The sequence below is a fragment of the Pleurodeles waltl genome, chromosome 3_1 (genome assembly GCF_031143425.1).
Source record: "Pleurodeles waltl isolate 20211129_DDA chromosome 3_1, aPleWal1.hap1.20221129, whole genome shotgun sequence".
Classification (NCBI taxonomy): domain Eukaryota; kingdom Metazoa; phylum Chordata; class Amphibia; order Caudata; family Salamandridae; genus Pleurodeles; species Pleurodeles waltl.
In genome coordinates this window covers 282,294,780-282,313,203 of record NC_090440.1, presented here as the reverse complement: position 1 = coordinate 282,313,203, position 18,424 = coordinate 282,294,780, and the positions used below count along the sequence as shown (strand labels likewise).

General features: G+C 39.4%; 1 protein-coding gene across 1 annotated transcript in view; it reads left to right on the top strand.

Annotated features, from left to right (window-relative positions):
- The window catches only part of MYZAP (myocardial zonula adherens protein), a 584,270-nt gene extending 573,144 nt beyond the window's left edge, over positions 1 to 11,126 (top strand). The window contains exons 15-16 of the mRNA XM_069222400.1: positions 8,774 to 8,993; positions 10,850 to 11,126. Of these exons, the coding sequence (XP_069078501.1) occupies positions 8,774 to 8,993; positions 10,850 to 10,990 (361 nt within the window). The 3' untranslated portion in view covers positions 10,991 to 11,126. The remainder of the gene's footprint in view (positions 1 to 8,773; positions 8,994 to 10,849) is intronic.
- Positions 11,127 to 18,424: the final 7,298 nt, after the last annotated feature.

The window sequence follows — 18,424 nt, the reverse complement described above, 5'->3', positions numbered from 1 at the left end:
CCACAAAGAGTGCAAGCATTCCACAATGTATTATCACAAATTCAGTCAGGCCAACAGTACACAGTCAAATTTGTAATGAAACTGTTGGGCATGATGGCATCATGCATCACCATTGTCCCAAATGCAAGATTATACATGCAGCCTTTACAACAGTGCCTTGCAAAGAAATGGTCGCAGGCACAGGGTCAACTTCAAGATCTAGTGTTGATAGATCGCCAAACACACATATCACTTCAGTGGTGGATTTCCACAAATCTAAACAAAGGGTGGTCTTTTCAAGACCCTGTGCCTCAGACCATACTTACAACAGATGCATCAATGATTGGATGGGGGCACACCTCAACAATCACAACATTCAAGGACAATGGGACACCAAACACAAACAACTCCACATAAATCACCTAGAATTGCTAGCCGTATTCCTAGCACTCAGAGCCTTTCAGCCTCTTCTCATTCACAAGAACATTCTTATCAAAACAACATGACTACAATGTATTACCTAAACAAACAAGGAGGGACCCACTCATCACAACTGTCCCTTCTAGCACAAAAGATTTGGCATTGGGCAATACACAACAAAATTCACCTGGTAGCACAATACATTCCAGGAATACACAACCAATTGGCAGATGTACTCAGCCGAGATCCTCAACAAACACACGAGTGGGAAATTTATCCCCAAGTGCTTCAGACATACTTTCATCACGGGGGAACGCCAGACATAGACCTATTCACCACTAGCGAAAACGCAAAATGCCAAAACTTTGCCTCAAGGTACCCACACCCTCTATCCAAGGGCAATGCTATATGAATCAACTGGTTAAGGATATTTGCTTACGCTTTCCCCCCTTTCCCGCTCATTCCATTTCTAGACAACAAACTGCGTCAAAACAAACTCAAACTCATACTTATAGCACCAACGTGGGCACATCAACCCTGGTATACAACACTGTTAGATCTGTCAATGATACCACATATCAAACTCCCCAACAGACCAGATCTGTTAACGCAAAACAAGCAACTGATCAGGCATCCAGATCCCAAAATACTCAATCTAGCAATTTGGCTCCTGAAGTCTTAGAGTTTGGGTATCTACACCTTCCAACATAATGTATGGAAGTAATTAAACAAGCAAGAAAACCCACTACCAGGCAGTGTTATGCACACAAATGGAAAAGGTTTGTGTTTTACTGTCAATCTAAACAGATTGCCCCTCTTTCAGCGTCAATACAAGACATTGTAAGTTTCTTGCTTCATCTGCAAAAAGCAAATTTAGCCTTCTCATCCATCAAAATACATCTTACTACAATTTCTGCGTATTTGCAAAATATACAACACACCTCTCTATTTAGGGTCCCTGTTATCAAAGCCTTCATGGAAGGATTAAAACGCATCATTCCACCTAGAACACCTCCAGTACCTTCGTGGAATCTAAACATAGTACTCCCACGACTCATGGGTCCACCATTTGAACCTATGCATTCATGTCCGATTCAATACCTAACATGGAAATTTGCCTTCCTAGTTGCATTTACTTCATTAAGAAGAGTTAGTGAAATCCAAGCTTTCACTATTCAAGAACCGTTCATTCAAGTACCAGAAGTTGGCATTGAGGGGGCCAGACTTCCTCCGTCCCTAAAGAGGGAGCATAGGCATGGTCATCAAAGGACTCCTTGCAGTGTGTACTCAGGGACATAAACACCAAGCGAAGAAACTATGGGCCTCATTACAACCCTGGCGGCCAACAGGCTGGCGGTACAATCTGGCGTATTACGACTGCGGCAGTAGCGCCGCAGTCACACCGCCAGGACCGGCGGTTTACCGCCATGGTTGTCCCTGCGGTTTTAATCCGCCAGGGCTGCCCAGGGGATTACGACTCTCCTTCTCGCCAGCCTGTCCATGGCAGTAGAGACTGCCATGGAAAGGCTGGCGGGAAGGGGAGTCGCGGGGCCCTTGGGGGCCCCTGCACTGCCCATGCACTTGGCATGGCCCCCCAGGCACAGTCCTACTCTGCTTTTCACTGTCTGCACAGCAGACAGTGAAAAGCGCGACGGGTGCCGCTGCACCCGTCTCACGGCCGCAACACCACCGGCTCCATTAGGAGCCAGCTCCAATGTTACGGCCGACATCCCTGCCGGCCCAAAGGGGATGTTGTGATGCGGCCGGCAGGATTGCGGCCACATAGGCGGCCGCTCGGGGGTCGGCCTATATGTGTAGATAGCACACTTCTTAGAATTCAAAGGGGTGGGGTAGGACCACAGGGGCAGCCTAAAAATATATTTAAAAAATAGCGTACTCCCAGAGGAGTGTCAATAATAGCAGGGGTGAGAGCACCAAATTGCCCAAACCTAAGGTATGAAGGGCAGCTCCCTCGCCGTGCTCTAGAAGTCTTTTGCTCACCATAAACCTTAAGGTTCCCAAGTGAAAATGTCAAGCAAGTTCAGCCTGCACCTATCGCAGTGCGTTGTCCGCGAGGGTTGGGGGGGGGGACAAGAAATCAAAACCCCAAGGGCAGGGTTCTGATAACCCCACACACGTAGGTAGATTGCAGCGCGCAAATCGCTGAAGCGATCTGACCGATCATAGTACGGCGCACAAGTGCGCCCCTAGCGGTGCAAAACGACACCGCACCATGCGCTCGGGCCGCAGCCTACTGCGCGTATGCTGAAAGAAAAGACAGGAATGCCAAGAATGTCAACAAACAGCGTGACACCAGCACAGTACGAATTTACAAGACAAATAACAAGGCAATAAGCGCTCCCGCCGCAAGGCAATCCCCGACAACCCCCGAGAAGAGCGAGAAGGAGCAAGGACTTAACTGACGGGGACAGCAGTGAAGAAAGAGGAAGGACTGCTCCCGTCTACCATTTATATGGACATTAATACAGACAGTGGATTGGTTTATTGGTTGTCATGGTTACGTGCTTATTGTCATGGGACTTGAAGTTTTGAACGTTTATTATTGTTGAACTTTGAACTTTCTGATTATAATAAAGTGAAGAAAGGCCTGCATAATCCTCACCTCCGGTCCTGAAATACAATTTGTATATTTTGCACCACTGGTTTGATCATGAAACGGAGCATTGACAATGTCTAGTAAAGACTGCCCAGCCCTCTAAGTTCGGCGGGAAATATGTTCAGAGTTTGACTCCCCTGTGTGGATTTGAGTATCGTGTGAGGGCAGCAGGTGTGCGGCAGCTGTTTCGTGTTCTTGGTCGTACTTGTGCTTTTTGAGGCTGCAGATCTGGCCTTGATAGTTTTCGCTGCCCTAGATCTTGCCCGTTTTAACCACAGTGTTTCGTCCTGCACTGTACTTATGTGCAGCATATCTTTCATTTACGTAGAAAAGACCACATGACCACTCTTGCTTGTGGTACTTCAAGGAAATGGAGGCACACGGTATCCAGAGTTGCCTGTTACGCACGGAGTCAGAGGAACATTTTGACTCGCAAAACACGATTTAAAGTCATGAATCAAGGGAATAAAAGGCACTGAATGGGAAATGGGTTTCTGCATGCATTTGACAGCCTGCTACTTAATTCCAACCCTTTTCATTTATTTATGAAAACAGGTGCTGAACTAAATAATTTGGGAAGAAATACGAGAATATCAATAATCTTTTAGGACCTGTGTCAGTAGCCCTTGAAACTGCAGCTCTTGAACATTAAGCTGAGATGACTAAAAACATATCCATATATTTTACCTATGTTTGGATAACATTATTTCAACTGCAGTTAAACCTTCTAATGTAAAGTGTAGAAATAGTTTATAGAATAATTAGTCTGAAGTTTCCTTTTTTATTTTACCATGCTTTATGTTTAATGTTATATATGTCACTTTACGTTTTCCCATGTAAATCTTTATTTTTCTAATGTTAGCAGCCATAATCACTTTTTACACTGCTGTACAGTCGGCGTGAATCAGAGGGGAATAATTGCTCTTAAAGTGCATTAACACTAAGGCAGTATCTGTAAACAGCCTCACAGGGCGCCAGTGTGGAAGCAGGATGGAGGCTAGAGGTTGCTATATTCACTCGTCATGAAGCTGGGCTAAAAAAAACATGACCGACAAAAAAAGAAGCAAGCAAGCGTTCATGTCTGAGGACGTCTAGAACTGTTTTTTCCCCCATAATTTGGTTAAGCTTGGAATTGCATTCGGAATCAGTGTTAAAATTGCAGATTTGACTGTACAAAAAGGACAAACGTTAGAGGTCTAGTATTTTGTTACTTGATGTTATAAGGTTTTTCTGTTAATGGTGGTGCCGCCAGTGCATCCTCTTGAACTATTTATACCAGATCAGGCAGGAGATTCCATAGGTTATCGAGCACAATCATTATGGTTCAATGTGGAATTACCGTATGCAGCGGAGCCACTTGCAATGGGTCCATTAAGATTTGCAGGGCTCACATGACCAGTGTTAGCAGCATAGAAAACCGCACCTTGATGTACAAAATGTTAATGCAAATAAACTAAGAGTTCTTGTTAGTGTATATATATAACTTAAACAGTACGTATGACCGAGGGCAAGAACTAAGATTTAAACTGTGGTAGTTCTACATAGACCTCCAACACAATAACTTGACAGGTTATAAATTATGGAATCACCACAAAGTTCCCACAAAGCTAGACACAATACCAATTTGGATTGCTTGTAAAACTAGTCCATTAAAGGTGGACTATCCTCCTGTAAAACCTAGAATAAACCTACAATATTAACTGTGTTTTCCACATAGAGTGGTACAATCTACTGAGTAATGTGGTAGATTAGGAAGCATACTTGAAAGCATTTATACCAATATGCGTGATACACCCTTAGTAACAGCATTACCAGATGTTTTAAAACAAATAAAAAATTTAAATGGTGCTACTCCGGCAGCTAATTTTTTTTATGAAGTTGCTGGATAACTTTGATGTTGTCTCTCCGATAGTTCTTAACAGCATTCGGGGTAAGAGATGTTGTTTGCTATATGTCAGTTTCTTGCTGCGGTGTCGCTCCAAGATCGAGAGCGGGACTTACCTGAAATCTTTTTTGAATTAAATGTACCTCTTTAGGTCGAGACACCTTTGGTACTACTTCAAAACTCCAAAAGCTGAGTTAGAGAGAGCGCAGAAGAAGAAAATTACTGATGTGTGAAAGAAGTAAAGTTAAACAGTTATCATCTTAGTTAAGGCTAGCTGGCCTCCTTTCTTTTTAAGGGGCACACCTCATGAGGGGAAGTAATAATTGAAGTATATTCTTCCCTTACCCTTAAATATATTCAGGACAAATATGCACAAGAGTGGGATTTCAAACATTCTCCAGCAATGTGGTAATGTGTTAAATATGATTCCTCTTTGGTATGAGCCACAAGTGCAAGTTCAATATCCATTTAAGCCAGAGGTGAAGCACCATATAAATAATCCTGACAGAATTGCAGTATCGGGGATTGGTAGTACCCTGTTATTCACCAGTCAGCATCCCTCGCTTTGTCAGTTAAACCAGAAAATATGTACTGTGCATTACTTCACACACAGTACAGAATGTACATGGAAATGGACTGATGATTCCTTTAGTAAGGAAAAAATACAAGACTATTCTGGACATCACTAATGAGTTCTTAGGCAGAGCATAGTCCAGGTGTATTTCCAGTGACAATGATGGAAATCCTACAGGACGATCCCAGTGTGCTGTCATAGATCTATGATGAATATTCACAATACCTTGGGTGAACATTTAGAAGAGTGACTGTTTTACCCTGACATGGAAATAAAATATTATCCTGTGAAGAGAAAGGATTGCAGGCCTTGAAAAATCTACTTGCCCACTTGCTGTGGAGATCATATTTTATCAGGTCAAGCTATTTTTAGGACCTGCTTTCCCTTTCTGGGGAGTTGGCAAAGAACAGGTGTTCTGTTCAGTTAGAAAGTGGGAGAAGCAATAAAGATGCCTTTAAATCTTGTTGTTGTCACATTTTCTCTGTGCTCATAGACAGAGGTCAAAAATCAGTTTGTCTTACAATAAATTTTCGTTCTCACTGCAGAATTCCAGGGTTTTTCCTAACTCACAACATTTAAATAGCTAAGTCAACTGTACAAACATTTCCAAAACCTATTTCAGTAGTTGTGAAGGCCCATTGTTTGTACTTCTGTGGGATGAAAAAATATTTTAATAGGATGAAAACAAAATCAGAAGACTTTATGTGATTATATGCAAAGAATAAATGTTTTCTGAAACCAGATTTTCCCAGATTGTTAATACATTATATAGTTTTATCAGTAAAGCTGCAAGTTAGTGGGAAGATTTTTGGATATTTCTTGTTAATGTTCTATCTGTAAATGAGTGTGCAACCACATCATGCTTTAGTAATATATTTATTAAAAGTAAGTGTTTAAACAAACTGAGAAACACTCCTGCCCTGATGGCAATGCTGTTAGTAAACTAAGAGGCACGTAATAGATCATGTATTCCCCATATGTGGACTAGATGCTTTTTATAAATGGAGCAAATGTTTAGTCTATTTAATCAAACAAAGAAGTTTTTTTTTTTTTGTACTGCAGAAGTGCCGAGCTCACATATTTGAATTTACCCTCATATCGGACGATGACGAAAGAGGTGACTCTGTAAACTAAAATATTTGACTAGAATCACACAATTGAGACCCGTTTATGGGTCATGTACATTAGTTATGGTTAAATTAATTATTCAAGTTACTTGACCTGCAGGTCTGGTAACATTTCTATGATTTTTTGAGGCCTGGTTTGTGCTACCTTACAACCCCAAGATACATTAAGAAAATAAGATGCCCTGATGGGATTTTGAAATTGGAAGGACTTGTCTGCCACACTGTGAGCAGGTGAACCATTTAACGTTTTTTTGGTGCCCAACTTTTCTGAAAAGAATTGGACAGATATGCATACAGCAATCTTATGTGGACTACAAGTATATATGTTAGAGACAAAATATCTGCAAATGTATGTCTATAAATGAAGCCAGGTCATTTGTTTTATTCAACGCATATCTGGCTCACATAGGTTCAATTTAATGAGAGATAATATCTATTGCCTACAAATCATTTATATTCAGCAGCTGAGGAACAATTTATTCTGACTGTGAAACTCTCACAGGTGTGCAGGTGGCCATTTTGAAGATTTGTTCTGTAGCACAAGGGAAACAGTTTATAGTAGTTTCTCATACATACCCTAGAGTCAGTTACTAAAACAATCATATCAAAGGCACAATCACTATACTTGTGCTGGGTGCAATGGGCCCAACTCAGAGTTAGTGATATAAAACTTGAACATAGTTCTACACTCAGAATGCAATAAATTTTTAATTTCACAATGTCAACAAGCAATTCCACAGCCTCCTCACATACTATGATAAATGACTCTATGGGTGCTTTCTGTATACATGGTTCTGTGCAGCCTGTGGTTGGCTGGCACCACTCAAAAGGGAATATTTTAAGATGGCAACCTCAATCCGCTACAGACCCAGTCTTAAACAGGGGATTCTATTACACAGGTAGCTAAGGTCCAAGCCTTCCTATTAGCCTTCCCTGAATGCAGATTAGTTACTTAGTTTCTACATAGGCATAGGTGAGACCTATTGGCTTTGCCAGTGCTTGTTTATGAACCATCTAAAAACTCTATAACTTTTTGCAATTAGTTTCTGTCTTCTTTTCATTCATTCCATTGATATTCATTATATGCAAATGTGTCTTGCTTTGATACCCTTAAGAGATGACGAGTATCTGACCTTCCCAGACTTCCATGGGAAGACATGTCCTCGCCTAAAACAAAACCCAGCGCAAAAGTGGAATTATCCCTTTTTAGTTTAGTGCAACGCTGTTGGTACAGAATGTGTATGCCACAGGAATGCATGAAACCTCATTTGGGTCACAGTCATGCTACTGGACTGTCTGAGAAGCTGCTGCAGTGGTATGGGACCTGCTAGCATATGCACTCTTGCGAGATTGTGTGCAGAAGATTTGAGCTGAATTGTCATACATACTTGTAAGTATTTAGGCCAAGTGCTCACTCTAGACCACGTCGGTCACTGTGTTTCAGAGTGACTGGATCGTTGCTACAGATACAGCATGCATGCAAGACTAGAGGCCTGACTTCTATTTCGGCGGACGAGTTACTGGGAACCATAAGCAATAAGTGGCTTTTTTTTTTTTTTTTTTTTTTTTAAGAGAAACCATTCCTTTTTGCTTTTATCTCGGTCACTCAAATCTATTGTACTCCCATCTAGTTTATCACTTCAGTTAGGCTATCTTCTAACATCGGATCAGTAAAGACAGTACACTTATGCGCTGAATCATCTGTGTTCTGTGAATGTGGACCTGTCTTTTCCACCTTCAAGGCAGCTAAAAGTTTCCCTTTAAAGAGGCTACAATTACATTGCTGCCCATAAAACATTCAATTGCCGTTGCACGTCTAGGTTGAGGTAACTTTAAGGGAAAATGGGAAAACTCAAGTATGTTAACTTTTTGGGACGTCTCTGATCGCATAGCAATGATCTCCTGGAATATCTTAGTTCACTCTTGTGAAAGCGTCAGTTCCTGCACTGAATACCCATGTCTATCCCAAAGTATACTAGATTTGTTTTGTTATTTCTGATACTAGTAAATGTCTTAGAGCTGTTTTTCTTTAAATTGCTTTTCTACTATCTAACCTGTAGCATATTTAAACGCATGCTTAATGTTTCTAAAAGCTCATTCATTCTCTTTTGAGGCTTAAGCATTTTGCTACTTTTTTTGTAAGTCATTCTTTGATCATGTTACTTTTTCAGATTGCTTGCTGGGTCACATGAGCCTTCTCACAGCCCATCACCAGGGCATTCACCAAGGAGAATAGAATCAAGTGTGTCTGCCGAAGCAAAACTAATGAGAGACCAACATCGATGCGACTTCACTTCAGCCTGTGTTCCACCGCTTCATTATATGCCGGCGCAGATACTACCTATTGAAGAGTCTGTAATGCTTCAGATGGTCCAGAAACAGACTTATGAGGTAGAGTAAGAAATGTTACCATTTCTGACAGTAAATGGGTGAAAGGGGAACTTTGCCTATTGAAGGCTCATGCTATTTTCTCAGAAATATTCCTGTTACTGTTTAAGGAACAGTGTAATGAGGTTTAAAACTATGGTATAATTGTCATCCACGTATCTTATAAGAAAGAGGCGGTACAGGAGTTTGATCTAGGGGACCTCATGAAAGAAAACGGTAAAACAACCTAGTAGGATACCCTGTTTACAATATTTTCATTCTAGTCCCCTGAAAATGCACTAGGATTGCAGTTAGACGCTCAGAGGTAATTAAGTTCTCCAGCACCGCTACATCTGCCCTGCTGGTAAATCGACCTACATCAGGACCCAAAAAAAGGTTTTATAATGCACATTCATCCAGATGCACATTACTAGTCTCACTATAACTTTGATATTGCACTCTGTCGTGTGTGCACAACTAGTCCCTGGAGTTTAAACTTTGTTGCCATTGTGCTTGAATATCCTTATTTACTCTTTCAATGTAGGATTATCTTTGGTAGGGCAGCTCTATATCTATTCAATACTGTGTTATATTCCGATTCCTTACCTGAACATGTCTGATGATTTCATGTGACGGGGAATGTAAAGACATTCATAATTGTCTGAGTTTTCCCCCAGATTATATAGCTTCTTGCTGGTGACTGCATTGTTAAGTTTGCATTTGCAACCAATGCAAAACGCTCAAGATACAAAATCCGAATTTTCAGTTCAGCACTGGTATACTTAACCGTACAAAGCAAGAATCCTGGTTTGTTGTATCTTGAAAGTACCAATACTTTACTTATCACAAGAGAAGCTGTAGCTCAGGAATATACCACTATCTACATGACAAAGATTTTCAGAAAGTCTTACCGATTTTCAGCTTATCTATTATGCAAAAATGGTTCCTAATGCAATGGGGATTCCTTGTTGCATCAATACAGTTCCACTTATGATGAAGTGGTAGCAACTTGAAGAGATTGAGAGGAGATTCAGCTGGTGTGCACAACCAATGGGTATTTGTTTGGGATTGATTCCAGAAGTTTGTGTCTTTATGTGAAAGTTCAAATAATCGCCTTTTAAAACTGCCTCCTCAAATCTTTGTGCCAGACGTTTCGATTTTCTTAGGCCACCTGGTCTCAGTTTCTTTGTGCCAGATGTATATATTTTCTCAGGTCCACCTGGTCCCAGTTTCTTTTCCATTACAGCTTGAACCATAGCTTCAGTCTCCCAGATGTTTATTGCAACTACATTTTCTGACTCCAACACAATTATGTAAAACAAAGCAACGTTTTAATGGTGTACCAAACTTACAGAAATAAATTCACAAATATGGTCCACAAAGTCAAGTTTGCTTGCACCAGCAACATCAAAAAGATGCCTTCCACTCCATGAGGGGAATACATATTTCCTGGTGGCAGAGATGTTCAAAGGTGCAAAATTAGTTAGATAAGCCAAGTGTCTTGGCACAATAAATTTATAGTTCTTCGGGTGAGTCTGTTTGTTCGTCTTTGCTGTAGGTGCAGTATAAGTGTGAGAGCAGCATTAGTGCAGCTCTTAATAGTCTACATCAGCTATAACTATACTATAAAGAAGTGCAGCTCAGTTTCCAGTGTAGCACATTTGCGTACTGAGCAAGAGCAAAAACTCAAAAGAGCAGGCCAGGGATAAGAACTGAGTTGCTGCTAAGTACAAGAGAGGATGCTAGGGTTCAGCGAGGATTCTAGGCTACAGCAATAGTACTTGCATTTTTAAACTTTGATGAGCACTCCATGGGTGCACTACTTTGTGCATTATGCATAGAATAACGTTTTGTGATTTATTTATTTTTTGTTTCTTTAGGAAATGCAAGCAAAATTGGCAGCACAAAAGCTTGCTGAAAGACTGAATATAAAAATGGCTAAATTCAATCCTGATGAAGGGGCCGCCATGAAATACCGAGAAGTTCGTGATGAAGACTATTACTCTGAAGATGAAATCTGAAAATGTATAAGATATTGCCAATAAGCACTTCATGCTTGCATTTTGTATCATATGTGATCAAAACAGATGGATTTGATGACTTGCAACTTTGGAATAGTCATAGATGACTGCTGTCGGAAGCACAAATCAAGTGGTGTTCAGAAAATTTGTGCTGGAAATAAGCAGTTATTCCTGCAATAGTTCTTTTTCAACTAATGCTGCTTTAAAAAGTATTTCTAAAACCACAAATGCATGGGCAGACATCTGGGCATAGTTTAATCCTGGACTTTAAAAGGGCAAAAAACTGAACATACACCACATTAACAAAATCTTAAATGACTTTAAGGTAGATCATTTTTTTCTTATCAGGCTAAAACTCGTTGAATTTGGCGTTCGCACCACTGCAAGTGATCCAGAATCTTAACCTATTGTGATACAAAACCAAGCTTTGCAGAGCACTGGACAAATATGCATCAGTATATGTATGGAAAGTGTTTTTCTACCTTTTTCAGATGTAAATACTTTAATAATTATGTTTGCAAAAAAAGACTGTGCAATTTCTCTTGGCCTAAACTATTATACTCCAGCCAGTTTTAACTTCCTTTTCTAGAGTCTGAAATGAGAATAGCAGAATTTTATTTATCAAATATGTCGCTTTTACCATTGGTACGTATGCCATTGCTCTGGAGATATGTGGCGATTTCATTCTGTTCCGTAGGACTTTAATATTATCAGAGACTCTGTTCTTAACATGGAGGTATTACCTGAGCTATGTTCAAGTGTGCTGTTGGAACTCATTTTTAAGCACTTGCCTCAACCATGCATAGGAGCTTAAAATGAATAGTGTTTATAAAAAGGTTACCTTATACTATATAGACTGGAGCTTGTTTAACTTTAAAACATTTTTCGTTCATATTTTAATAAAGACAACTTTATATTTTCATTTGGTGTCTTTTGTGAATAATTTAAAATACAACGATATATAAAATGTTTGATCTGCTGTGCAAACGAAAGTCATATAAATGAATGTAGACTTGGGATACAAATGCAGTAAAAATCATATTGTAGAGGAAAGAAAAATTATATAGCATATATATGAAGTACTGTGATGCAAAATATGAATTCATGCATCGATTTACGATTTCTCTATTCGTTTAACATACTCTGCAAATCTGAGTTTTGTCATGCTCTACTTACCAAATAAGAGGGTTATTGTGACTTGTAAGTGATTCAGGGAGGTTCTTAAGTCAAGAGAAAATATTACTCTATGAAAAAGCACTAGCCATGTCCAGTGGAGTCTTAAAAAACAACTGTGGTTTTAGTTTATGTTTGCAGACAGTGGACTGTAACGTATCATCAAACGATTGTCATATATTATGGAGGCAATTCTTCGAAAAAATGTTAACCTAAATCAACAGAAATAATTTCTCTCTTGTATTAGATTCCCAATTTTACTCCATTCACAAAAACTTCACCTACTGCCAGTTGTACGTCATGGAATCTTGGAGGAGAAATCTTAAACCAACATTTCATAAAATGTGGATGTGCCAATGTTCACCTTCGCCACCCTGTAAACATGCCTAAATCGGCGCTTTGTTGATGTTCATTCTGATGTGGGTAACTGCCGCTTTGTGAGACCAACAAATTTCCAGCTTTTCAGAGTTCTGAAAAACTTGACGTGGACACTCTTCATCCCAGTGCTTTTCCATCTGTCGTGAACATATTGAAGTGTAAACGTCTGCTGGGTTGGCAGACGTTTTCTCTGAAGTAGGTGAATTGTTGCACTGAATCCTATTCTGCAGTGCGGTGGCAAAACCTATGGGGATAAATGTTTTCTGCTAACTGTATTCTTGATGCTAGTCTGAATGACAGTGAGGGGAGCAGGCAGTCTCATTTAACTACTCGTACCCCACCTTGCACATTGTTTTCATCAGTTGTTGCAGTGCTGTTATCAGTGATGTCGTAGATCGTGTGATTAGTGATGTATTAGGTGGGGTAATTAGTAGTGCATGGCAGGGGCACGACTTATACTTATTTTAGGGCAAAAATTATAGTTCCTTGAGATATTAGTCCTGGCCCCTATATATACCTCCATTAAAAAAAATTGTTGCCCAGAGATTTTTATTTTTGATTTGTGTTTTTTTATCATTAGAAAAGTAATTTAGCTTGAGTAGACATTGCTAATGTGGGTCGATTTTGGATTTTCTTTTTGTGGACGACAAAATGGCGGATGTTCTGCAGTGATGATGTAATAATTCAGGAACCATGAGACCTATATGCTTCATTTCAGTGTCAAGACATAGGTTTTGGTGGTCAAGTAATCTTATAGAGACAGATAAAACTCATCGGAACAACCCATCAGCCATTTTGCAAAATGGGACCTCCATAATGATGTGGTTTAACCATCTTATTGGTAATTTTTTAATATTGTTTTTGTTTCTGTTTTTCTGTTGATTCAAATTTGTAAACATGTGCAGATCAGGTAGTAGCAGAGGATTTTTACCTTCTGACAGAGTGCTGCTAACTACAGAATCTGAGGACTTCTTCAACAAAGAACAATTTGTAATTTGCCAGACTAATCCAAAAGAAAAGCTAACATCAACTGCAACTGGACAGAAGAAAGTTTGAGATACTGCAGAAATACAGCAAGACGAAGTTCACAAAAGATTGAAACTGATGGGTTAAGATGATCAACTATTTTATGATTGTAAAAACAAGGGCTACAAGTCATATACAATTGGAAAAAGAAAACATGGAAAAAATTGTCAGAAAATAGCAGGAACCAGTAAATCACAACAAGAATCCGAGTCTTCTGAGAAAGCAGCGACAACCAAACCCAATGCCCATCCACTTAGAAGTTCGATGGCTACTCCTCGTCCACCTCCAACAACTGATAAGAAAACAGAGAATCTTAAATGTCCTATCTGGGGTTTAGCCAGAACAAGGACCAAAGAGACTGACGAAAGAACAACTTAAAGAGTATGGGAGTCTCAAAGGGCAAACAACATGTTTTTATCTGCAGCTAGTTTCTTCCAATATTAAGTTTTCAACCGAGTAGCTGATCTAACCAGTGACGTGAATGTATTTGGAGCAGATTTGTATGCCCACCCGAACTGCATGCATGCATACTTTCGAAAATATGAATGTACAATGAGCTCCCATCAGCACGGTAACCGCCAGCCTTCAGTTAAGTTTGTAGTCTTTGAAAAAGCAAATGAAGTTTTAAAGCCTCTCTTGAGTGTTGGCTACGGGTTCACACTCAGTGAGATCAGAGAAATAATGATCAACATTGATGAACTGTATTGATCCATACTAATGAAATTAAGATTTTTCTGGTGAGAATGTACAATGACTGAATTAGCTTTTGTCAGTCTAACAAAAAGAATGAGCCACTTATGGAATTCTCAGCTGACTTGACTCCTGAAGTTCTTGCTGCCAAAATAAGATCACAGGAAAGCAAAACTGTTACAAAGTAAAATTCTTCATTTTCGAACTAAAGCCAACAACGATGATAGCTTTGAAGATATAAGCGAAGAAGTGGAAGACGTCCCATGAACCGATAGGCTTATGCTATGCAAATGTACTGTCTTTTCCAAATGTTTTATGAATTACATCACAGCAAAAAAAAAAAAAACTCCACTACACAAGATGGATGGCCATGCAATCTATGACAAGTGCAAACGTAGAGAACTAATCACTTCAATGAATAGGATTAGTGTATCAACAAGTTATAATGACTTTGTACGGAGAAGGGACTTGTTAGCAGCTCATGCTGTAAAATCTTTTGAATCTGACAGCACATCACTTCCATGTCACTTTACCAGGAAAGAATTTACAATTGCTGCTCTTGATAATTTCGATTTTGAAGACAGCTCTTTTTGTCTGGAACATCCACCTCACATAATACTGCCATAATGCTTTTTCAAGATTGTACCAATTAAGTAGCTGCTGGAAAACAAGCTGTATCAGCTGTAGGCATTAGCAAACGAAGATGCAACCTTATAACCCAACTGCCTTGCCAACGTGTGCAAAATCACTGCGAGCCATCAACATGTGCCAGCCTGCCAGTAAGTTTCAAAGTGTGTGAGGACATGGATCTTCTTCTACTTGATGCTGCGGTCCGCAAAGCTGATTGAACTGAATTTATCATATCGCTTATTTGGTGTGGACTGAAGGATGAAGAAAAGCTAGTTCCTTCCTGGGCTGCAATTTATGCTCTGATCTCCCAGTATACCATCCCATTGAAAAAGGTTGGGTTTTCACCAGTAATGCCATCTCCAGTCACAAACTATGCAATAGTATGCCCAGTTCTAAAAAATGTGCATGGTCAGTTTGAAGACCAGCCTGTACTACCAAGTTTCTGCAATTAAGGTGTTTTCTGTAATGTAGCTGACATTTTGATGAGCAATCCGGTAAAATTTGATAATCTTTATCCAATGATGGGCATTTTCCACATGGCAAAAGCTGTGTCGTGGTGAGCATGGAAGTTCTTAGTGAATGTGCCATAGACAATGCACTTATTGAGGCTGACACCTTTGGAAGCAAAACTGTCCATTCAGTATTGAGCTGAAGTCCTTATGTTTATTTTCTTTAAGGTATGCTTCTCATATCTGAGGCTATAGAAGCATTGCGTTGGAATGCTTTCTGGAACAAGAATGAGAAATTAGGTTCTGAATATCTTATCTCAGAAATGAAGAAGGCACAGGGTGCACTTCATTCAAAAGACAAAATGCAAAGCTAGGCAATGTTCCAAATCAGAAAACCTGAAAACCAATTTCATAGAGTTTGTCAAAGAATGTGAAGAAAAATCCGAACTTTGCAAGTACTGGGGAAATGTTTTACACATGATAGCTGTAGTTAAAAACATGGTACATGCTGATCAGGAAGGTGATTGGGAGCTGCACGTGAAGACCTTGGAGTCCCTGAATACTGTGTTTTGCTACTTTGATTGCATAAACTACCTGAGATATGGGTCCTGGTATTTGCAGACAGTGAAGAAGCTAGAGGTGGAAAAATCAATGCTGTGGCTCCAGATATCAAACTGGAACAGACAATCCAGAGATCACCGAAAAGCTCAGAGGGAATTGTTGGTCAGACACGTGAAACTGAATATGTTGCTCAATAGCAGCTAGTTTACCATGAAGTCCTTTCTGTTTGCAGTGTTTTCGGAGAGATGACAAATTAAAAATTAATGGACCATCGTGAAACTGTTCCTCACCACGAACTTGTGAGAAAGAAAGGGTAGTGTTTTAATTAACATGTTGACAGCCTTCTTCTTTTCATGTAGCAGCAAGGAAACCCCTTTGAAATGACTGAGCCTGTCCGACCACACAACTTCATGACCAAACAATATGTGGATAACGATATAAAGACACATCTACTAGATGTCCTGGAAAATGGATCAAAACTGTATGCAGAACTGAAGCAGAAGAGATTTGTAAAAGAAAAAAAGCTATTTGATATATTCACTAAAGGTAAACTTCCATGCTTTAATTGCGATAGTAAGAGTTTCGTCCAACCAGCCACTACAAAACAGGTTACAAAAAAACAACTTTCGCAAGCACATGGAGAGATGGATGTAGCAAAAGAAAGGGGTGAATGTATCAAGGACATTCTGTCATGTGATCTTCCAACAAACACATTTGATGGAGATGCTGCAACCAAACCAGTGAAGCACAAACTCGTACAAGAGCTCAAAAGAAAATCTTTCATCTGAAGAATTTGAATTCGAAAAAGTGTGAATTATCAAGATTTAATTCCTGCTAATGTTTGGAGAGGTCATTCAGATTGTTCTTTAGATATCAAAGTCAGTGTACACCTTGCAGCAACTGCACATTGTCTTTGACAATTGTCTTGAACTATCTGTCAAAGAATGTGAGAGAATCAGGCAAATGTCTAAAGTGGAACAATTGACCTTGCCTGCATCAAAACATTGACACCTATACCTGTGAAACTTGATAAATTTTGGTCATCAACATCAAACAAGATGAACTTGGAGATGTTAACTCGCCAAAACATATCTGATGCCTCAGTGAACACTGAAATTATTGCTAGTGGAATGATTGTCATTGAGGAGTTTGTGCCTGCAGAGTTGTATTCAAAAGTTACGGACCATATTGTTTAAGAACCGAACAGCAAATTGGAGGAAGCTGACCTTCGTGTAATTCCACATGTTGAGTGGGCTGTTTGAAATGGTTTGAATCGATTCATTGTACTGTCAAATGACACAGATGTTGTTATTATGCTACTTAGATTTGTTGCAATGTTCATAAATCAAGGGTTGTCAGAGTTATGGATACATTATGGAGCAGGCGAGAAAAGATACTTAATCCCACTCATAGTCTGTATAAGAAATTGGACCAGTGTTCTTATCAAAGCACATATTCTTATTGGAGATGACACTGAGCAAAATTAGAACAAAGCTTGGAGCTTTAACTGCTGAACCTGTGAAGTTTCTAAAAGGATTTGCCAAGGCAGAATAAGAATGTGACTTTAAAGATGTAGAAAGAATACCTTGTGCATGGGTGGAATAAAAGTTCTGACCATCACACATTTGACTACCTTTAGTACAGTGAGTTCAAGAGGTCAGTCCCACTAAGTGACTTTCAACTGGTGCCATATTCTGTGCAAGGACACATGAAAAGAGCGTTGTACTTGATCAGAAGATGTGTAAATGTTTTGGATCATGTATATGTAAAGAAAGATCCATGTGAATTGGGTTGGGAAGATATTGATGAGGTGCTAAAACCTATGAAATTTCTAAAGCCTCTACCCACAGAACTTACATGTACTTGCAAAACCTGTGCTACAAAAAGATGTCCCTTTTGATATGCTCTGAAATGTTCAGCATTCTGCAAATGTACCACAAGCGATTGCCGAAACAAATAAAGTGAACTATGCAAATATGTCTAAAACAGGGGTGCTAAACTTTTTTTCATATTCAGATCATAAACATTGTTTTTTGTATACATAAAAGGATTAGAAACCGTTATTGTTTGTTTTATTTCTATATATGTCTCTCCTTCCTCTGTTACAGCCGCTATTTTAGAAAATGGTGAAAGGGTTGCTCTGAGGAGTTATTTTCTGTCTCTGTAAGACTATTTGACCCCCAAAACCTATGTTAGACACCAAAAAAAGTGTACAGGTCTCATGGTTCCTGAAATATTACATAGTCACTACAACACATCCGCCATTTTGAAAAATGTCCACAAAACTTTGGCCCGGATCAGCAATGTCTACCCAAGCTAAATTACTTCTCTGATGATCCAAAAACACAAATCAAAAATTATATTTTTTCAACTGAGGTATATCAGGGGGCCGGGCTTATAACTGTAACTGGTGAATTTGAGTGGTTTTGTTTGTTTAAAATGGCATGTTTTAACTGACATTTTCCCTGAACTATCATATGCCTTTAACCTTTATTTTTCAGCTAATTTTTAGGCTTGTGGTTTTTTT